This window comes from Podarcis raffonei, chromosome Z (assembly GCF_027172205.1).
Source record: "Podarcis raffonei isolate rPodRaf1 chromosome Z, rPodRaf1.pri, whole genome shotgun sequence".
Classification (NCBI taxonomy): Eukaryota; Metazoa; Chordata; class Lepidosauria; order Squamata; family Lacertidae; genus Podarcis; species Podarcis raffonei.
In genome coordinates this window covers 11,393,866-11,417,001 of record NC_070621.1, presented here as the reverse complement: position 1 = coordinate 11,417,001, position 23,136 = coordinate 11,393,866, and the positions used below count along the sequence as shown (strand labels likewise).

General features: G+C 42.1%; 2 protein-coding genes across 5 annotated transcripts in view; both read left to right on the top strand.

Annotated features, from left to right (window-relative positions):
* The first annotated feature begins 97 nt into the window (after positions 1 to 97).
* On the top strand, positions 98 to 9,442 carry ZBTB43 (zinc finger and BTB domain containing 43). 2 transcript variants are annotated; one of them, XM_053374776.1, is made up of 3 exons: positions 98 to 205; positions 1,173 to 1,369; positions 5,754 to 9,442. In XM_053374776.1, the coding sequence occupies exon 3, from the start codon at positions 5,766 to 5,768 to the stop codon at positions 7,155 to 7,157; it is 1,392 nt and encodes a 463-aa protein (XP_053230751.1). In that variant the 5' UTR covers positions 98 to 205; positions 1,173 to 1,369; positions 5,754 to 5,765; the 3' UTR covers positions 7,158 to 9,442. The 2 variants fall into 2 exon arrangements, with proteins under 2 accessions (XP_053230751.1, XP_053230752.1); XM_053374777.1 differs by lacking the exon at positions 1,173 to 1,369 and having other exon boundaries at positions 103 to 205.
* Positions 183 to 23,136, top strand: part of ZBTB34 (zinc finger and BTB domain containing 34) — a 33,682-nt gene continuing 10,728 nt past the window's right edge. Inside the window, exon 1 of one of the 3 annotated variants that reach the window (XM_053374775.1) lies at positions 183 to 205. Coding sequence is in view for 1 of the 3 variants with exons in the window: in XM_053374773.1 (XP_053230748.1) it covers positions 17,281 to 17,309 (29 nt within the window). In the remaining 2 variants the exon portion in view is untranslated. Of the gene's footprint in view, positions 206 to 16,924; positions 17,108 to 17,191; positions 17,310 to 23,136 lie in introns of those variants that run through there. The other 2 variants (XM_053374774.1, XM_053374773.1) reach the window with 2 other exon arrangements.

Below are 23,136 nucleotides of genomic sequence, written 5' to 3'. Positions count from 1 at the left end.
CGCCACGTGACCTGGAAGCGGATGTACGATAGAGGAAGAGAAAGAAAGCAGGCACTCACGCTTCCGGGTCTGGTTTGCTTGCTGCTGGAGGAGAGGATGCGGAGCTGCGAGAGCAGCGAGAGCAGGAGAAGCGCGGATATCTCGTCCACCATGTGAAAGAGGAGCGCCCGACGCCCCACTCCGAGGCTCCTTCCCCCCTGGTCAGGTGAGGGGTTCTCCTGTCCATCAGGCTAGTGTTTATTTATTTTTGTGGGGGTGAGGATCCCTGAGAAGTGTAGGTAACGATGCTGTGGAAACAACACTAATTCTGAGGGGGGGGAGAGATGTCATGAGCATCTTTTTTTTTTAATGGAGCCCTCTTGTTCAGAGGTAGTCTACCTCTGAAAAGCAATGTTGCTCGGGTGGGGTGCGAAGCAGTGGTGCAGAGTTTTCTCCTTGATGTCATTTTTATTAGTATTATCATTTCTGTGGTGCGTGCGTGTGTGTGTTTAGTCTGGCTAACGAGAAAGGGGTGTATCTATTAGCCCCCAGAGTTTAATGGATGCTCCCTGCCCAGAAGCAGTCTATCTCGAATGCCACAGTTCAGCAGCAGAACATGTGCCTGTGCATGTGGCAGAGCTCAGGTTCAATATTTGTTTTGCCTAGGTAAGGTGGTGGTAAGAACCTCCTGCCTGCCTGAGAACCTTGGACAGCTGCTGCCACATCAGAATAGACAATACTTTAGCTGACACAGAAGACTAAGAATTTGACTTGTATCATGTTATGCATTTAGGAGGTGGGGAAAACCAACAGGGAAGAGTGTTCACCATCATGTCCTCCTTCATTTCCTTCATTTGCAAGAGATGTGTAATAATTATTTTTAGTGCTCATGCACTTTGAATCAAGAGACTCATCCTTGAGACAGCAAAACTAGCTTCTGCAGAGGAGTTGCTTAAACAGTGTTGCATGCTATCTGATAAATTAACCTTTATCATGTAGCAATGAACTTTTTATCATGTGGTATGCAAGGCTGCTTAAGCAGTTCCTCTGAAGCAACTGGTTTTGTTGTGTCTAAAAACACAGTGAGTCCTTGTAAAATCTGATTCCTATGCACTTTTGAGGTTTTCTCCTTGAGAACTAATGCCTCTTCTCCCTCCCTCCCTCTCTTTTCTTTTTGCTTACTCTGGAAGCAGAAGCTGGACTAGATGAACCCCTTATCCAATCCTCTGAGGCTTCTATTTCATATTAAGCTGCTCCCCAGAAAGTGTTGAGTATTAGTAATGCTGTGGCTACAAACCAACTTTCTTAGAAGTCCCAGCTAAGTTATTCTGAGTAATCATGTATGCATGAGATATCTCAGTTAAAAGGTGGACCTTAATGACCCTCTAAGGTAGGTCAGTATTATCTCCATATTGCAAACAGGGGTTTGACTGAACTTGGGAGAACAGTGAAATATTTATAGCTGTCTGGCTTTTGGTAAGATTTGAACTGGAAAGCTTCAAGTTCACAGCTCAGTCTCTTACTCACTCTGCTGCTTTGTGGCGGCAGCAGATGGGAAGTTGTAGTTGAAAACATCTGGAGGAAACAAGGTTGGCAAAGGCTGCTTTATATTAATTGGGGAGGTGATGAGAACTACATTTCCCTTCCCTGAGGAGGAGGAGAGCAAAGCTCATGTGGATCCACGGTCCCATTTGATGTGTACGTTTGGGATGCAAGTGCTGGGTTTGTTTGGATTGCTAGTTTTTGATCCCCTTGCCTTCCTTACTCTTACATGCACATCAAGTCTTCCTGGAATGCATCCCTTTTACTTTTCAAGAAATCATACAGTTTCAATTTGTTTGCCCAAATTTCTCAACTAGTCTCTAGCATTGTTATGTAGCCTGCAATTCTTTCAAAAAGTCCAATGAAATGTTTCCAGTAAAACTCCTCTTTTTTTGGCTGAAAGTATCATTTTACTAGTTCTTTTAAAAAATCACAGATCTCTCCCATAAGAAAAGCCCTGCCAGATCCCAAAAGGTCAAGCTAATTCACTGTTCTTCAACCCTGGGTCCCCAGATGAGGTTGGACTACAACTCCCATCATCCCCAGCTATTTTAGCCAATGGGAATTGTAGGATGATTGGAGTTGTTGTCCAACATATGGGGACCCGAAGCTGAAAACCATTGGCTGTAATCCACCATCTTGCTTCCTGCAGTGGCCAACCAGATACTTCTGGAAGCCCTTAACCAGAGCATAAGATCAACAGCTCTACCCCAGCCTCTGTTCTTTAGAGACATACTGGCTTTGAATACAGAGTTTCTAAATAGTCATCCTGGCTTAGAGGGATTGATAGACCTCTGCTTTCCCATGCTTTCGGCTAATCCCTTTTTAAAGCCATTTAATGTAGTGACCAAAAGCATGTCTTGTGACAGTGGGAAGAGTTCTGCTGTTAGTTGTCTTTTAATTTTACCAAAGCAAAACTCTAGAATTTGAGTTATTTATCTTGTTTTACTGTGCTGCCTTTTCTCTTGGCACTTTTATTTAATTTATTTATTTTTATTTATTTTTGCTTTAGAAAAGCCATAAGCACTTTCTCATGATTTAGCAAGTTGCTGTTGCTATGGCAACAGGTGTTTTCTCAACAGAGCCAAGTTCCTTTCTACCTCAGAGATGCTCTTAATGCATTCAGAGCTGCTTAGAGTTTGTCTGCCTGTGACATTAGAGTAGTCATTACTTGCTCTACCTCTGTTCCTTAAATCCCCTGTTTCTCATACATGTCTGCAATCTGAGACCTAGGTGTAGCATCACCATAAACCATAAACGATGCCTTCTGTTGTGTGGCTGATGCTTATAGCAGTGAGTAATTTTAAAAATAGACCACATGGAAAAGAAATAGAGGAATGAAGCCTGATTACGTCTGATTACTAGTGGTTTTACTATTTATACCTGGGTTACCTGTTCATGCTGTCTTCGAATTATGTTGGATAATGTTAGGAAAGTTTTTAATGTTTGAAGTTTTATTCTGTTTAATACTCTGTTGGGAGCCGCCCAGAGTGACTGGGGAAACCCAGCCAGATGGGTGGACTATAAATAATAATTAATAATAATGTAATTATTATTATTATTATCAAGCACCAACAATGTTATAAAATAAATAAAAAAGAAGAGTTTTATTTATACTATATCTGTATACTATTTTATCTTATATTTATTAAGGGATTGTTAGTTTAACTTCATAATAAAGTTCCATTTTGTGATATAAGCCAATGTGATATTGACAGATAAAGCAGGGACAGGGAGCTGAAGCCAAACCCAGCTTCCAAAGGCTTCTCAGCACAGGTCCTGAACCTAAGCCCTGTTTCCTTTTATATAATTTATTGCTTCAGTGGGACAAATCTATTTCAGAACTCATTGGCTTGGATTCTTTTTTCCTTGCAAGTTTTTGTATTTGTTTCTGATTTAACACTTGGCAGATTTCTCTTGAGCTTGATAGACCTCAATTTAAAACTTATGCACCCAAAATCAAAAAGGTGCTAAACTGATATACCGTTGTTGTTGTTGTTTTCCTTTTTTTAGTACTTACTCCTAAGATGTGAACTTTAGGTGTCATGACAAGTAATTGTCTTGCAGCTTCATGCCGCCAGCAGCTGCCTTTTCTGTTTAGAAAATCCTGGAGGAAGTGCTGGCTGGCTGGCTGGAAACCTGAACAGGAACACTCATGGGAAGGGGCAGAAGATACTCTTAAACATTTTGCTGCAATTCCCATTTGTTACTTAACACTGATTTACAAAAACTACTAGGCTTATAAAACATGAACAGCATATTTATGTTCTCATAGAAACAGAGCTGGAAGGGATCTCAGAGGTCATCCAGTGCAACCCTCCTTCTCATGTGGAAAATCCCATTACACATCACTAATTAAAAAAAAAGGCAGCCCGTTAGAAGATGGAGGCAGATCCCAGGCAGTCTGTTAGATTGCCAAGTAGCTTATAAAGTCAGGACATTTTTACTAACATTTAGTCAAAGTCCCCTTCCTTGTTATTTGAACCTGTTGAGTCCCTATCCTCTGGAGCAACAGCAAACAAACCTGCTCTGTCAACTGTGTCTGGAGACACTTGCAGTGACATATCAGGTGTCAAATGGGAGAAGCTGCTCCAACTGCTCTTTGCTTCAGACAGCTACAGGGCTAGGGGACAAAGGTGCCCCTCACTCCTTCTCTTGCTAACAAGAACAAATAAGATAAGCTGTTTATAGTGTCATTCTTGGAAATGTGACAATAATTGACCAGTCAGTTGACTAGCAGGCTTTACCCTAATCCAACAATAGTGAGCGGGGTGCCTCTCCATTTTTTCTGGGCTATAGCACCCAACAGTGACAGACAGCAAGGCCTATTGAAAGGAAAGATGGGCGCAGTAGTCTGTAACATTTGAAAGGCAATACACTGGGTACCCCTGTACTACTCTTGTCCTGTGTGCCACTCTGACAGCACAGGGCCACTGCAGGGCTTAGATCTTAGATTCTCAAAATCAGAGAAGATCTTTACTTGTTCTAAGATGTTAAACCAACCTTTAATCCTTATCTTAATTAGCCTCAGCTACTTGTATTCTGTGCAGATCCCATGCATTATACTGACTTTCTTAGTAAAGGTTGGAGGGTTTAATATGGATGGAAACAAGAATTGATATCTGCTTTTTTCTGCTATATATACTTAGAATGTTTCTAGTACCAGATTGTACAGCACCTATAATTTGAGAGAGATGCAGATCAGGGCTGAGAAAACCCCAGCTCCCAAGTTCCCCTTGGAGTGCCAATAAAATGTGATGTAGACATTTAGAAATAGTGGCTTTTCTTCCCATGCCCTAACTCCAAGCTGTCACCTGAGATCAGCCTTTCAAAGCCCAGTGCCCTCAAGATATTTTGGACTACAACTTCTATCACCTCTGACCTTTGGCTATGCCTAGCTATTGGAAGCAGATTGTAGTTCAAAACATCTGGAGGGGCAGTAGGTTGGCAAAGTCTGCCCTAGACCCTTCTGAGCATTTGTGTTACTATTGCTACCACTAAAGCTTCCATTTTATAGTCCTTTCATGGATGCATTCTTGTGAGAATCTTTGGTGCATATTTATGCATTTATTTGGGTTTCTAGCCTGCCCCATCCCAAAGTACTCAGAGCTCATAATATTTAAGTGGATCTGCCCTCTCCTAATGTTTGACTGCTAAAAGACAGTTGGAATGAAAATATTTTATGTGTACAAAAGCTTGCAGTACAGTGGTACTACTGGTTATGAACTTAATTCGTTCTGGAGGTCCGTTCTTAAGTTGAAACCATTCTTATCCTGAGGCGCACTTTCGCTAATGGCGCCTCCCATTGCGCAACTTCCGCTCGCATCCTGGGGCAAAGTTTGCAACCGGGAGCAACTACTACTTCCGGTTTAGCAGAGCTTGTAACCAAAAGCATGCATAACCAGAAGCGTTCGTAAACCAGAGGTCCCACTGTACTGAAAAGTGGAGATGGAGAAAGTCTGCTTCAAGTTTGCAAATAGCTGCAAACTTGCAAATAGCCATTCATCTGTGGCAGGTCGCAATTGGATCCAAATTTTGAAAACTCATAGAGAAAGTTGGTTCTTTCAGGTTTTCAGAATGGCAGAAATGGACATGAAAGGCTTGTAAAAAAGTGTGTGCGCGCGCGCGTGCACGCGCATGCACACATATGCTAATACATTTGGGGGGATTTATTTATTTGCAAAGTTGGGTCCACTTTCATAGTCTTGAAAACCAATGTTCATCTTTTGCAGCACACTGATGAAATGGAGCCTGGAACAAATTCTTTCAGAGTGGAGTTCCCTGACTTCTGTAGCACCGTTTTGCAGAAGCTGAACCAGCAACGCCAGCAAGGGCAGCTCTGTGATGTTTCTATTGTTGTTCAGGGACATTTGTTCCGAGCCCACAAAGCTGTCTTGGCAGCCAGCTCCCCTTACTTCTGCGACCAAGTGCTCTTGAAAAACAGTCGACGGATTGTTCTGCCTGACGTCATGAACCCCAGAGTGTTTGAGAACATCCTTCTGTCAACTTACACTGGGCGTCTGGTGATGCCTGCGCCAGAGATTGTCAGCTACCTCACAGCGGCAAGTTTTCTTCAGATGTGGCACGTGGTAGACAAATGCACTGAGGTGCTGGAAGGAAACCCTTCCGTTCTTTGTCAAAAGTTGAATCGTGCCAGTGACCACCAGTCCCCCAGCAGCAGTAACTACAATGGCCTGGTGGAGAGCTTTGAGATAGGGTCTGTGGGGCAGGCAGACTTCCACAAAGTGCAGGATGGTGAAAATGAAGAGGAAAGCTCGAAAGATGAACTGCTGTCTCAACTCACAGAACATGAGTATCTCCCCAGCAATTCTTCAACGGAACATGACCGTCTGAGCACAGGGATGACAAGCCAGGATGGAGAGGAAGGAGCAAGCGACAGTGCTGAGTATCAGTACGCCAGGCCCCTTTACAGCAAACCGAGCATCATGTCTCACAAGCGGTGGATCCATGTGAAGACAGAGAGGTTTGTGCAGGACTGCGAAGGGGTGGAGGTGCATGGCCCTTACGATGAGCAGCAGGTGTCTGAATCCATGAATGCCATTCAGGTGAGCCACTCTGTCCCGACGTCTGGCCCCGAAGACCTTCGTGTCAATGAAAAAAAGATGGAGACAGAGTTTGGTGAGCAAGCCAATGAAAGCAATTACGATGAGCAAGTGGACTTCTACGGCTCTTCCATGGAAGAGTTTTCTGGGGAAAGGGCCGATGGGACACTCAGCCTTCAGAGACAGGACGCTGGGGTTGCTGCAGGTTATGGAGATAGCATGGACGTTCCCTCAGGGATCAAGGAAGAAAATGCCCTGTCTGGGTTCTCCACAGCTGACAAACTTTACCCCTGCCAGTGTGGCAAAAGCTTTACCCACAAAAGCCAAAGGGACCGCCACATGGGCATGCACCTCGGCCTGCGGCCTTACGGTTGTGGCGTGTGTGGTAAGAAGTTCAAAATGAAGCACCACCTTGTTGGCCACATGAAAATTCACACGGGCATCAAGCCTTATGAGTGCAACATTTGCGGGAAAAGGTTCATGTGGAGGGACAGTTTTCATCGGCATGTAACGTCTTGTACAAAGTCATACCAAGCCTGTAAGGTGGAGCAGAACACTACTGAGATGAATTGAAAACAGGTGCCAGGCAGTGGGGTGGGGAGAGTGTATGGGAAGGGAAAAGGCAGAGAGAACCAGATTACATAACTGCATCATAGAGTAACAGAGGAATGTATATGTTGCACAGAGTGTGCCATGTACTACGCTGCTGAGATTCTGAATGGTGGTTTTTTTTAAAAAAAATCCTATAGCACAAGTGGGATCACCTGTGGAGGCAAGCAGGGAATTCTGCCCAGGCTACAAGTAAGGAGGCAAGTTTGAGTGGCGGTACTTTAGTGTAATTATAATTATTGCTATTTATTATTCTTTGTGTTTTGGTAGCACTTGAGGAGAGGGGTTCCCTCTCGTCTCATTAGTGTTCTCTGCTCTCAGTGAGTCTGCATATAGATAGCTGCACATCCTGAGCGCCTTGGTTGGATGACTGTAGTCCCATGTTCAGAAGTCCTTGTGATTTTGTTCAGCCAAATAGATATATGAGCAGTTACCTTTTTTGAACCAAAGGGGCAATTATAGATACTTTAACACAAGTTGCTAGACAACTTTCAGGGGCCGACAGCTTTAACAAGCGGCTGCTTTTTTAATCAGTCAAGCTTTGAGTTCCATTGACTGGCTCTGTTTATCTTGGCAGAGTGATTCTGCGTCATGCTTATTTTTTAATTCTTTTGTAAAGCAGTTGGCTATTTTGTGATGGACACTTTATATAGAGACAGATTAAACTATAACCTCATCTCTCTCCAACTCCTCAACCCCTCTCCCTCTTGTGCCTCATATAGCTAGCCAGTCTGCACTTTTGGCTGCCACAATAGTGAGTATCATGTTTGCTCCCCAGTTGGAGATTAAAATGCTCTTTTTCTGGCACTTGAGATTCCTGGCAGACATTTGTCCAGTTTTCATTTTTTTCTGTTTTGGGGTATTTGCTTTGGGAAGTGTTGGTTAGGTACCAGGACTTCAGAGAACAAAATCCAATGTACTGAATTCTGTGTCACGGTTTGCAATGAACACTTTTGGTACTGATCTCCTCACTTAACTCAGGTGGGGAGCCATGAGGGACTGAGGCTGGGGAAACAGCTCTAAAGGAACTTACTCTGCATCACTCTCTAAGGAAGCTGCTTGATGATTAAGAATCAAAGAATGGCTACTGCTGGATGCTCCCCAACGGTGCTGTGCAGACATCTCCAAACCTGAAAGCAGCTTATGGATTTCTGAACATGATTCTTATCCTCTGTGAAGGAAGAATTTTTAAACACTGGATACCTTTTTTTGTAACCACAAGTAGTTTTAAATTTTTAAAACTAGAACTGCTGTTATATTCCTTCCTTCTCACTCATTTCGTCACCCCAACTACAGGGTGAATGCACAAGATGGAAGAAACTTGGAACGGTCAAAGCATTTGTGCTGCTGTTTGATAGTAATTGGGGTGCAGAAATCCCCCATATTTGCTGTGGACAGAGGTTGTCATATATGTTGATTGGCAAATGAGGTGTTTCCTTAACAGAATACTCTGCCAGTGCCAAGGAGGCTTGCTAGTGCCAAGGCATGTCATTCCGCCCCCCAAACTTCAGCCTGAATAGAAAAAGAGGTGGGGAGATTGGTGGACCTTGTGCATATTCACATAGGCAAACATTTCTGGGGTTATTACCCTCTTCCCTTAACTACAGAGTTTAAACAAACTTTTCATGTGATAAGCTGGGCCTGGAATATGAGTGTCTGGCACAAATATGGGTTTGGTTGTTTGGTAAGGTTGTAGTGCTGCAACTTCTCCTTTGGTGGAACTATTTAATGGCTTTTACTTACAAAAAACATGTTAAAAGCTTTTCTAAATCAACACAAGATCAATTTTTGATATATCTTTCCCCCCCTCAGTCATCGGCAATCCATTTATGATATTGTTGTTGTTGGCACATGCAACAAGAAATACCATAATCTGCTGTTTTCCCTGCTTAGATGAGCTCAGCAGCTCACCAGGGCGGAAATGGCTGTCACTAACTTGAACCCTACCAAACAAGTTAGCCCAACAGGGATCTTCTTGCTAACACTGTAACCTGCTAAATGTATAGAAGCACTTTGTATTTAAAAACAAAACAAAAACCATTTATAAATTTTTTTTTAGAACTTCCAAGATAGATATATATATTCCCTCTGGTTTGTTTTCTTATTCATGTTGTCCGTTCAATTTTTTCCTTGTCTTCAATCTTGAAATTTTATATTGATAAGAAGCTTTTGGTTTATATGAGCACAGGGTCTGGGGTTTGTGTAAGAAGAACTGATCCTAAGGGTCTGCTTTTAGTTTTGTCTTCTTTTTTTAAAAAAAAATCCTTATTGCCTTAGAATCTCCAGGAAGCCATTTTATTTGCAGGTGTGGGGAAACTTGGACTGCCCGGTTGCTGCTGAACTACAGTTCCCATCATCCCTGACCATTGGCCATGGTTGCTGGCTGATTGGAGTTGTAGCTCAAATATTCCCTGCTCCTGTTCTTTGGGCTCTGTTAGGGAAAAGAGGGCCTGTACTTCTTATGGCTCCCCACAGCATTTCTCGGCTTTCCTTGCGCTGTGACCTCACTCAAACGTTTCCTCTGTGCTGCCAATCTAGCCATAGCAAATGGAAGGAAGGCTCAACCTGCCCCATTCTGGCTGCCAACATTTTCTACCTGCCCTGCTATTGTGCTCTTAACTGCTTCTTGATGTGACACATTTAAGCAGGCAAAGCTTTTCCTGCAATGGAGAACTGGGAGTGGGGAAACCTCACCTGTTTAAATGTTGCATGTTAATCAGCTGCAAGAGTCACTGGAGCAGAGGTCTGAAAACCCTACTCCAAACCAGAGTTCCTTCAGGCCTGCCACAAAAGCTGTTTTGCTTAATCCACTGGGGAGTTCTTCTGTACAGGCACCATAGATGGGAAGCAAATGGTTCTCCTTTTGCTTCATAAGGACTTGTGCATATAGACTTCTTGGCTGGATTATCTCCCTCTATTAGCTTGATGCCTTCTCTGGACAGGACATACAGAGGTCAATTGAGTTTAGGAACAGTTTTTGAATAACCTATGACTACAGAGCTTTGAAATGTAGGTAAGATGGTAAGGGGTTTCCTACTGGAGTGTAAGATATAAAAGAACCTTTTACTGTCCCAGTTCTCATGTCATGGTAACCCAATGGCACCTGCTTCGCTTCTCCCCTTGGCTTAGTGGTATGTCAACCTGTCTTGATTTGCTCCAACCAAGACTGTGATTGGTAAACCAACAACAAACCTTAGTTTCACTTTGTGGTTTGTTTTGGAGCAAAACAAATCACGTTCCGCTGTTCAGTCATAATGTTAAGCCCAGAGATTGTGGTTTCTTGCTCTTGACTTGTGCTAATGGAGGAGGAGTAAATCAGGAGCTATAGGTTAATTATGGTTCACCATGATGTGTGAATACTGCCATTTTCACTTTCAGTGTTAAATACATTGGGGGGGGGGATATTCTCTCCAGGAACTTGGACTGCAATCCTGGGCCAGTTCAGAAAATGGGCGTGATGGGGGCAGTTCCAAACTGACTGGCTTACACATAGTTGACTGGTCATTATTCTTTGGCCCTTTCTATTGGGTTGTGTGGGAAATTCCACCACAAGTAGCTACTGGGAAAGGTTAGGCCCAAAGCTTGGAATTTGTACCCTTCCCAACAGTTCTGTTCATGGGCCCATAATTTTGTGCATAAGAGAGATGAAAGAGCAATATAATTTACCACCATGCTATGCTAAGTTCCCTTTATTAATAAGGGAAGTGCTAACTAATGATGCCTTGCCAACAAATCTGTAAAAATTTTATGCTACTACCATCCTTGTCATATTTGGGGTGCTTTATGTGACTTACATTCAAAAATGAAACACGACTTTGAAATTGTATAGAATGCTTTGGTATCAGGGACATGCTTCACTTTTAGAGCAACCTTCCTCAACCTGGTGCTCTCAAAATGTATTGGACTACAACTCTAGTCAGCGCCAGACAACATGGAAGCGCACCGGGGTAAGGATGGGAAATGGGGAGAAAAAGCCCTTGGATACATTTGAAGTAAAGCCCCATCTGCACTATAGATTTAAAACAGCATCATACCACTTTAAACAGTCATGGCTTCCTCCAACGAATCCTGGGAACTGTAGTTGATTGCAGGTGCTGAGAGTTATTAGAAGACCCCTTATTCCCTTCATAAAACTACATTTCCTGGAATTCTATGGGAAGAGGTATTGATTGTTAACCTAGAATTCTTTAGGGGAAGCCAGGACTGTTTAAAGTGGTATGATACTGGTTTTGCTTTATAGTGCAGATGGGAGTTGAGTCTTGAAAAGAGCAACTAGGATAGTATATCACTTTATTTAATTATAGCTTTTGGTGGTCCGAAAGCACACAGTGCAAGTAGATAAATAGGTACCACTCCGGCTGGAAGGTAAACGGCGTTTCCCTGCACTGCTCTGGTTTCGCCAGAAGCGGCTTAGTCATGCTGGCCACATGACCTGGAAAAACTGTCTGTGGACAAACGTCGACTCCCTCAGCCGAGATGAGCACCGCAACCCCAGAGTCCTCTGCGACTGAACTTAACTGTCAGGGGTCTCTTTACCTTTACTATATTCATGCTGATTTGTGAAGCTAAAACTGCTGGGTTTGGGAACTCTGTTTTTCCTGATCCTTAAAGGATTTTAAGAGGTATTAACCACAGACCCTGAGTGCTTAACGGGTGATTTGTCAACACTTTGCTAACACAGCATGCTTCACAAGTTGAAAAGAGTGTAGATTTACTGTAAAGACTGCTTCTGGCATTCCCCACCCCTTCAAAGTGGCAAATCTTATGTGTTGAATGTTTTAGGGCAGATGCTATTTCTAAATATAAGAGTCTATTTTAAAAAAAATATTTGTTTTTATCTGGTAGTGGAATGTTCATACATTCTGTAAGCATACACATTTTAATTCAAATATTTATATTTAATTTGGATAGTTAAAATCATTAGGACCAGCAGCTGGAGCCCTGAAGGCAAAGAGCTGAAAAATGAATTGCATATTAACATTTCTTTTTAAAGCAGGGTCATTGTCATACTTCTTTGCTTGAAAGCTGCTTCCTGCATCAGCCACTGCTGCTTTTCTTCAACTTTCCCTTCTGGGCTCCACTATATTTCTTAAATAAATGTAACTGTTCATATGCGAGTGAGGTGAACCTTTCTTGTTCCTTTAAAAAAATTCCCCCTCAAAAGCATTGTCACTTGTAATATTACAGTTCATATCCTGTTGATCTTCTGTGAGTTGTTACACCTATATTGCAAAGGATGGATAATTTGATATCTCTTTTAATATTGCTGTCCTAATAATGTACAGCATGGTTTTATGTGACATTACTGTTTCATTGTTTTCTTCTTATAGAAGAGTCTGTTGGTCTTTTGTATAACATGTTTTAATAAATGTTATCTGTCTTTCCCCCCCTGGATTTTTACATTTATTTATCAAAAATATCATTGCACTTGATAATACACATTATAGGTCTTGAAAACTTTATTGTGCCTTAATGGACTTGCTGCAGGATGGAAGTCTGTGAAAGCTTATGCTAGACTTGTAAATACGCCAACAATTATTACTATCCTGCCACCACCTCCCTCCAGAAAAATACCAACCCTGATTTCCATGCTGCATGGAACTGAAGAACTGCATTGCAAAATTAGGAGAAGTGCGAATTTGAAAGGTGACCTGCATTTTCGATTGCTTGTTTCAAAAAATGCAGGTTAGGTAGGTCTGTCTTTAAGGGCAGACAGAATTGAATTTCACCCTGATTTCTGCTCTTAGATTACTAAAAAAAAAAAAGTTGACCAGTTGGACTGGCAGAGGAAGAATGGATCACTTGGTCCCCTCTCCATCAAACTCCATTGTGTTTCCATGCCAATCATGGAAGAAGGGACTTTCCTTCCTCTGGCTAACACAGGAACCAAATGGGCTGGCAGAGGAGGAATGAGCCAATGCACCCTTCATCCACCAGCCTGGATACTCGCCTACATGGAATTCCTCGTCACCTATGGCTATCAAGTGAGTTCTTAAGTAAAAAACCTGACCCAAAGTGGAAAGAAAGTTACAACTTGTAAGATGCTTTGTGTGTTTGTTATAACAAGCTAACATGACTACCACTCTGAAACACCTCTGATTAGGAAGGACCTTAAAATGGAAATTGAAGCCCGGGCTTGTGCTAAATTTTGTATCAGAATGGGTGCTTTGTTGTATTTTTGTTTTACGTACAGAGCCTGGTGAGAAAAGCAGGAAAAGAGAAGCAATAGATGAGCTTTTGTCTGCTTACGCACCATGCATTTAAAGCACAAACCTACATAAAAAAACACACCTGGGAAGTGTAGTTTGAGGCTGCTGAAAATTGTAGATCTTTGAGGGGTAAACTACAGTTTCCAGGATTCTTTGGGGAGGGTGCTGTTATGACATTTGCTTACGTTCAGCGTTGCGCTATGGTGAATTTTCCATCAGTGCAAGGTTTCCCCTTGTGCAATTGAATGTTACCTCCCTTTTTGCCCCCTGCATGCCCACTAAATCTACTCTGGGGGTTCGCCAAACACACTGGAACAGTTTGGGAGATGGTGCAGGGCACAAGGTGGCAGAAGTGTTGGGAGAAAGATGGCAGATAACTGGTTTCTGATATGCACAAAAATAATGTGATACCATTGTGATGAACAACATGAAGACTAGCCTCAAGGAAGGATGTCCAGTTCCACTCATCAATGTTCAAATGAATACAGGGAAAAATACAAGGATAAGTAACTTAACACTGTAGTCACAACAAACGGAATTTAATTACCCCATTTTGTCAGGGTATTCATATTTGGAAGTTTCTTTCCAAAACATTAAAAAGATATATCCAGTCTCAACAAATTTGCCCTCTATACAGCTGTCATAACTGGCATTCCGTGCTCTGGACCAAGAAGAATGTTTGCTTTCCAAACAAAGTGGGTGAACTTCAACTTAAATCAGGTCACTTTGCTAAATCCACAGTAAATTCAATATTCATGCAAAAGAACCTTCTTGCTCTACACAGTTTTGAAATAGTGAACATGTTGATTCAGTGCCCTTTCCAAGTTTCTTCACAGAGGGGATATTGTGTGCTGTATATATATATATATATATGATCTGATGTGCATGAATAGTTCAAGTCTAGCATGTAGAAAACCTGCAGGAAAAGCTAGAATAGGGATTCAGCGTAAATTATACACATTTAAACATTTAAAACAAAAGAAACCCCTCTCTTAGTACCATGTCAACGTTTTGACCTAGCTGTTGATATAACCAAATCCTGAAGCAAAATTGAGATTAGGCTGTTCATGGTAGGATTAATTGTACTATAATCATGTGGCATTATATTGCTTGCTGAATATGGCCATAAATATTTTTCAAATCACAGAAGCATCCTACAAGGTCTATTGAGATGAGGTCTTAGTTAACATCACCTAACCTTTGGGTTTGCCTTTCTGGCCTTTGCTGATTTGCTCAGCTGGTGTGATGTGTTTAGAAACATTACTTTTCTTCTTACTGAAAATATCTACATGATTAATTCGAAGCTGTGTGAAATCTTTGCTTTACGCTTCATAATCAGGCTTGCTAGTGATGTACCTGAGACACTTTGGAAATTCTACCACGTTGAACAGTTGTGAAAGTTATTTATACTGTATAGTTCACGTTTCCTAAAGGAGAGGAATTTCTGGAGCATAACACAACTTTTTTTACCCTACATGCCAGTTTTAATAGGAAAGCAGAATTACTTTATTACCTTATTCCAACAAATACTAAAAAGCTCACACCATAGAAACCCACAGTGTAAACACCCACATAAATACTGGTTTTTAAGTACACACCAAGCCAGAATGAATTGTGATCTTACTAACCTCCATGTCCCTGGAGATACCAGTCACTGAGAGTTCATGATTATAAGAATCTAATGCTCAGCTTTAATCAGTTTATAAACTTTGGACCCCCAAAATGGAAACCATTTAAATTAGCTTATTTTTGCAGAACAGGAAGACAAATACAGATTAGAAATGTTAAATCTGCAACACATGCTTGTTGGGGAAAACCCCAAGAAGTGTGATTTTTAAAAATTTTTGTACAGGAGGCTAGGTTCTACACACCATCCTTCTTCCAGACAAGCAGTATTCACTATCAGTTAAATGACATATTCCAGCCAGGCAAAAATATTTGGAATGCAAAGCAGAGCTAGTGAGGGATGTGACCTGGAGAGAGAGGATGCGGACTGTGACATTTCAAACCAGTGTCCACATTTTTCAGGTTTTCCCCTGTGTGCAGACTAACACCTTGTGATTATTCTCTTATATATGCACCCCCTATTGGGTCAATAGGCTACATGGCAGTATAAGCTCACACAGTGCTCTCCTATGATCATGTCCCACCCACAAGGTTGGTAGTGGCCCCACACATTAGTAATATATTTACAGGAGGGCCATCTCAACCACCAAGGCTTGTTTACTACATTAAAAAAGAAATACTTAAAACACATTCTGGATTTAATCATTTTGCTTTGAGTTTGTGGGCAGCTACTTTCAGTTTTCTTCATTTTTATAGTTCCATCTTTTTTATATAATAGCAATGTGTGTGAACGAAGCCCTGTTTTATTGAGTGCAACATTATCGAAGGAAAAAGCACAGCATCTTAAATGCCACTTTATGATCATTTCAAACTTACACATTATAACAAAGCAAAAGTCCATTTTCACTGATCCTCCTCCTGAGGTAAGCTTGAAGATAAGGGGGGGGGGGAGAGCACAGTGAAGTAAGGATCGATTTCGCCACAAAAACTTCAGGAGTGTAGAAATTCTGCATTACAAGGCAAATATTAATAATGTCATCCACTACTCTCAAGAAAGGCTGTTATTCCGCCAAATAGAATACTCCCATACTCAATGTCAAGTTATTCAAAAAAATAGAAGGTTGATGCTTTATTCAGTAGTTAACATTGAGAAAAAGCATTTCACATTATGTTTATATCTTCAACTGATGCAGCCAAGATCCTTCAGGTTATCTAAAAACGCTCATTGGAAAATGCAGATTGGTTTAAGTGCCAATGAGTTGCAGTCTGCAAATTTGGTTGGAGGCCTTCGCAAATGTTTGGTGACAATTGCAAACGACAGCCAGGCAAATAGGAATGATACAGTGGCCCACCGCTTTGGGATCAGGTCTTGTACAGGCATAAAGGAACAAGAACATTTGTAAATAAGGGATTAAAAAGATGATAGCCAAAAGGGTACGGACAGCAGGCGTGTTTTTAAGCAGCGCGTTCAGGTAGTTTATTCTTTCATTTTTTCCAAGTCCAACACAGGTGCCAACTTGGACAAAGAGCTCCACTTAGAAGCCTTGTTAATAATATAGGGTTGTGTGCAATGTTAATCTTACTCGGAGTAGATCAATTGAAAATAATTAATTAAATGAAGTAAAATAACATAACATAATGGAGATAAAGCCTTTTGTCCCCCTCAGTCCTGTTCGGCGCCCTTCCCCCCCCCCCCCCAGGAAATAAAAAGAGAGGGCAGGAACCTCTCCAGGTATAGCGGGTGTCAGAACAGCCAGCGGGGGGCGCGGAAAGATGAGAGCGCATGCGCGCCCTTCTATCACCACCCCTCAGCCCGTTGTTGTGAGGCGCCGGAGAAAGAGCGGTTGCCGAGAAGCGGGCGTGGCCGTCGCGAGGGTGGGCGTGGCCGCGCAGGTCCGCCCCCGGCCCCACATGCCTCCTTGTCTGCCTCCCAACCGCTCCTCCCATTGCCTGTGGCGCTCCGGTAGCGGAAGTGCCTCTTCTTGAGAGTGGAGGATTCGCTTCCGGGCGCTGCTGGCCGAGGGAACTGAGGGGGGAGCAGCGTCGGCGGCGTCGGCCGGGGGGAAGGTGGCACTCGGGCCAGGACCGAGCTCCCTCCGGCGGACCCGCCATGTGAGGAGACTCCCGACGCCCCCTCAGGTGAGAAATGTGGGGGAGGGGATGGGTGCTGGGGTTTACGGTTCTTCCAGCTCCCATATTGGGCACGCCGAAGGCATCAAAGGACGGTGTTCGCAGCAGCACCACCCCTCCGCCCCCGTTAGGCTGTGGGGCTGCGAAGGTGTAAGACTCCTGTATAGCTGCTTCCCTGTTGGATGCAAAACGATGTGGGGATTAATGGATGGTGATTTATTTCATTATTTCATTAATTAATTTTTTATACCGCTCTTCACCTGAGGATCACAGGGCGGTTTAAAATATAAAAACAAAAATGCATAACAAATTATCAATCAAAAACAATGACGGCCCTTTTGTAGGGGTTGATTGAATCCAGGTTAGTTCTTTTGGGCGTGGGGCTTTGTTCGTTACTCTTGCAAACATATCCTGCTTTTCTTCTTTGTGTTTTAGCCTTAAACTTCCTAAAAATGAAAATGTGTGTTCGATGCACACACATTTCTGCACAGGCAACGTGCTTGGTTTTTCTCCCTCCCATGTACAACAACAGCCCCCTGAAGCAGACTAACTTGAGTGTGTGGGGTGTGTGTATGTGACCCCAAGGTAATCTTCATGACTGACTGCTAGTTTATACATGGGTGTACTTGGCATCAGATCTGACACTGAACCCCAGCACCACATTGACCATGGGTAGGCAAACTAAGGCCCATGGGCCGGATGCAACCCAATCTCAATCCGGCCCCCAGACGGTCTGGGAATCAGCATGTTTTTACATGAGTAGAATGTGTCCTTTTATTTAAAATGCATCTCTGGGTTATTTGTGGGGCATAGGAATTCGTTCATATTTTTTTCCAAAATATAGTCTGGCCCCCAACAAGGTCTGAGGGACAGTGGACCAGTCCCCTGCTGAAAAAGTTTGCTGACCCCTGACATTGACTCTGCAGGTTGGGCACTGGTTGTCTGTTGAGTATTTTGAGTTTCCTTCAAGAAGAAGCAAGAGTGTGCTATAAGTGATAGATGAAACGGTAGTTGTAGGGAGCCTTTGGCACTCTGGTTGCTGTGGAACTACAACTCCTCCCAGCCCTAGCTAGGATTGCTAGTGGCCATGGGATGCTGGGAGTTGTAGTTCTAGAGGGCCAAAGGTTTGCCACACCTGATTTATGAAGTACCATCAGTGTTCATATGGATCCTTATATAAAAGTATAGTTTCCTCTCCCAAGGGGCTTACAATCGAAATCTTGACAGGAGGGGAAGGCAGCTGAGTGGTGCCAAGGTAGCAAGGGACATATGTGAGCTGATACAGTTATGCATTAATATATTTTGTTCCAGTTTAGTCTGGGGAATTGTGATTTAGTTGAAAGATTCATGGAAGAGTGGGCTTTGGGAAGGAGTCTGAAGAAATAGGGGAAGGTGGCATCATATAGGTGATCTGGATAGTGCTTGCCTGTCTGCAGTCTTTGCCACCTGGCCTGGAGGCTGTTGCTGCTCCACATTACTCCAAATTATTTATAACTTGAGTGGTAGTGACTGACCCAAGGTGAGCTTCATGGCCAAGAGGGGATTTGAACCCTTGTTTCTCAGGTACAATACTGACAACTGCACTACACTTGTATCATGGCTCCTCAGTAGCACAGGAAAGGTGCTTGTGGCTCCCCTCCTTAGATGCGGTCCAGTGCAGGTGATGGAAATCCCAGGCAGGTGTAAGTCCCCCCCAGGTTACCTAATTGGTTTCACCTCCCACTTTTTCTACAGATTCTTCCTCAATACCAGTTTCTCTGAGCGTTTTTCAACTGAATCAGACAGCTGGTGGAAAGTGGCACACAAATCATTGGGGAAAAAAGTTCCTTCTCCCCACACCCATATGAGTACAGTATCTATGACCTGGTATTTGAAAACAATTAGTTCTGAATCTTTACTAATTAAAATCTGCCTCAGAATGTGAATACCATCATTTGATGGAGAGGAATAGATTCTGTATGCCCTATAATTCTGTTATGTTTGAGTAGAGGTGAATTGTGAAGTGTAGTAATGCTTATCTCATCAACAAGTTCTCTGGGCATCATTCTCTAGGTGTTGCACTGGGTTAATAACTTTAAAAGTGACCATATTAACTCCTCTCTACCCCTAGAACATAATCAACATTCCAAATTAGCTGTGCCTTTGTGTATAAGTACCTGTGCCTAAGGTGTGGTTCGTTGTTCTTGAGTTTCCAAGCCTGTGGGTGAAGTGTACATTTGCAACTACTAAACTCAACTCTTCTGTTAGTAGAGCTTCCTCCCCAATAAGACTGGAGGTGGGGCAGGGGTTGTTGTTTTTGCAAACACATGGTAAATGTAAATCCCTGGACAGGCCCAGCCCAAGAAATGAGCAAATGAGTTTGAAAGGCAGCTGGCAGCAGTGCAATTGTGCTCTCGTTGCCACTGACCTCACATGTGCCTACCAATATCTCTCTTGTGCTAAATCCACACCTGCATCATGTTCTACCTTTCTGCAAAAACATTTAGCTTTTCATTTTGTGTACTTGGTACAATTTTGGTCTGGGAAGTGGGAGTGGGGGATGTTGGGTTAAAAACCAAAACCCTGTTATAAATAACACATCTTTGTATTTACTTCTGTTGGTTATTTTCACAAAGTGTCCCAAGATTGCATTCCTTGTTTTATAGTAAGCTAGCATATATGGTTTATAGCAGTGGTGTCCAGATTTGATGAAGTGGAGGGCCGACCAAGGTTTGAAGTTGTTGAGCTTTTTTTGGGATGGAAGATTTACCCCTAGTGTTACTTTTAACTATATATTTATAGTCCATAAATTATATATTTAACTGGCCAACCTGCACAAACCTATTGGTGATATGTGGCATACTGATAACATGTAAAAATGTGGGGTGAGGACATTTTTTCAATTTTCCAATGCATCACTGTATGTGGTTCTCTGGAGGTGAATCTTCCTTGCAAGGCATGACAAAGCAAGTGACTGTTCGCGAATTTGATTTATCATCTCTATGTGCTGACCTAATTGGGCCTCTCCGGTTTATAGACTTTTTTTTTTAGAAGTCCTGTTTATTGATTTGTAAAATGTGAACATAGTTAAATAAAACGAGAGTCCGTACGTTCAAGGCTGCTTTATCTTCTCTGTATATTTATTTGCTCTTATTGCTCACTGCAAGACCAAAATGCACAGCTCGGAGGCCCCCTTCTGCTCCGAAACCACATGACTTTTTGTGGAGGTATGATAAACATACCTGTCCAATGTATGCTGCGTAAGAAAGTACAGTGAGAGGCTGCCTTTTTCTAAATCCAATGGTTCATGTAGAAGCAACTACACCAACACAGGATAAACAGGAGGCAAGTAGAAAAGGTGCCATCAAAGCACCTTAAACAACAATTTCACATGCAATGGCATAGTTGAGGAGCAGAGCAGGCACTTTCCCTTAACCACAGAGCTGGTCATCTTTCTGAGTGAGGTTCTCAGTACATGCGACTGCACAGAGGAATAACTATGGAGAGAGACTGATTTATCAATGACCCCTTTTTGAGATGGATGGTTTTTTGCCTTTGTGTGTGCCTGGCTTTTTGCGTGGCTTACAAGGATGGCTATCTGCATAGTGGAGAGGAAGGACTTGTGCCACTATTGCACCATGCAGTTCAGAAGCTGTTGCTTGCAAAAAAAATTTTTTTAATGCAAACCTCTAATATGTATGTTCTTGGGAGATAAAGACTGCTGCTACTTTAAAGTTAGAAACATTTAGCTTTGCACTTGGGTTTCTATAAATGCTTTGTATTTAGAAGATTCCAGAATCAACCTCTACCTTCACAGGTAGTCTGGGTAGCAGGGCTGGGGAAAACTTCTGCCTGAATCTTGGAGGAGTTACTCTATCTGTAGTAAATAGTATGGATTAATGGTTAATGGTTTTTTTCTGCATAAAGTAGCACTATATAGTCAACCCGTCCAGGAACAAGAAATGAAAATATAGTTTTCACACTTCCTTCTTTACCCAAAGAAACTGGCTCTTTCTGCTTGTAATTAGGCAGCCCTCATCTTAGGTCAGTCTTTCCCAACCTGGTAGCTTCTAGACATTCCATCAGCCCCAGCCAGCATGGTCAGTGGTTAGGAGTGATGGAAGTTTTAGTCCAGCAGCATATGGAGGGGGCACCAGGTTGTGGAAGTTTGCTTTAAGTATGATTAATTATGATAAATCTAAAGTTTTAGTTTTTACTCAGAGATGATGCAAACATTGCTGGCAAATCAATGGACAACCAATTGAACAGGTTAAATTTTACAAATATCTGAGAATAGCATTTCAAGCTACCAGCTCTTGGAAAACACAAGTGTTGTATGCGACTGTAGATACACAACAGAGCTATAATTCACTCATCTCTTTCTTTTATGTCAAGGTAGGCCAGCACGCCCCCTTATCAATTCAAGTGTTCAGTTTTAAGATATTACCACAAATGCTGTATGGAGCACAAGTATGAACGTTTAACCGGATTGAAGCTTTATAATCTGTCTAAACAAAATTTTTGGAAAGTATTCTTGGCCTTTCAAGATGTGTGTCCAATGTACTTTTATGATTGGGGGCTGGACAAATTTCTATTGAATCTCAAGTCTTGATATATAAGCTAAAATTTTGGTTAAAACTGCTGTTCATGCCTAAAGACTCCTGCAGCCATTCGGAAGCCCCGTTGGATGTTCGGCTTCCAAAAATAGTTCACAAACCAGAACAGTCACTTCTAGGTTTGCAGCGTTCAGGAGCCCAAACATTTGAGAACTAAGCTGTTCGAAAACCAAGGTATGAGTTTATAGGTGAAGAGTGTCTCTTGGCTGCTCAAAAACTAGTGTTGACTATTTAAAATCAAGGCAAAGTTTCTGTTATGTCATAACAGAAGCCCTTTCATTTGGCATTGCTCAGAGTTGGAATGCTGTATCCAGCATTTCTTCCTCCTCAATCTACAGTGAAATTGCTGTGGATAAATTTATGATTAATTGGTTCTGTTTAAGAAAATATTGGAAAGCTATTTGTACAATTTTTCTACATTAGCCTTATTCCCCAGTGTCATTTTCTGTCGAAGATGTTTGTTGGTACTTTTTTTAAAATAATAGGTTAAGTTGGGGCCCCTAGAAGGTAGGAGAGGGTGATATATCAATATAGCATCCAAAACCAGTTTAATGATATTGGTTGCATAATTTTTGACCTGGCAATATATCGCAAATTGTGAAATGTGTGCGCTAAGCAAAAATCACAATGCGGAAAAAACTGGAGTGAGACAATGCATCTACATAGCTCCATCCTTATTTCAGACATTGTGATATATCAGTATATTGTGATGTTTAACTGGTGATATATTGCAGTGTTGAAAATCAGATATCACCCAGCCCTAGAAGGTAGGGTATGGACCATCAAATTATCTCTTTCTTGATGGGATCCTTGCAAAAAAAAAGGGGGGGTAAACTGGGTGTGCATCAATCCAGTTGAGCAAGTTTTGCTCCCAGGCAAGGTGGAGCTCATGAGTTCTGGCAGAATTGATCTGGGATGAGATCCTAAGTATGCGCTCATGTGCTGTGTATCTTAAGATAATTTGGTGGATGGCCTTGGATATGCTGTGTCTCAAGTACTTGCTGTTCATCATACAAAGAGTATACATGCAACTCTGACATTTAGTACAGAATTGTGATCACTTTGATGGGTAGGTTTCTAGTTCTCTTGATGGTGAGGATTTGTGCAGAAACTGGCTTTGAGTTGGTCATAATTAAGTATAACAGAGTGTGGGGCAGACAGATCTGATGTTCAGGGCACAGTTCATGGAGAACTTCTGTGGCAAAAGCATTACTGAAATGAAAGGAAGCTGTACAACAGCACACTGCACTACTTGATTTATTTTTAATACTGTACATATTTATGGTACTTTGTAAATGTGTCAAGGTTCATGTAATAGAGTTCTTGTTCCTTGCATGGATATATACCTGTCCCATATAGCTTTCACTTCTGTAAATTAACTCATCAAGAAAAGAACAGATTCCCACCCCCCACAAAAAGGTTGCATATTGATTTTATTCATAC

Excerpts from the sequence above, each read along its gene's own strand:
- ZBTB43 (XM_053374776.1), top strand. The coding sequence starts at position 5,766 with ATGGAGCCTGGAACAAATTCTTTCAGAGTGGAGTTCCCTGACTTCTGT.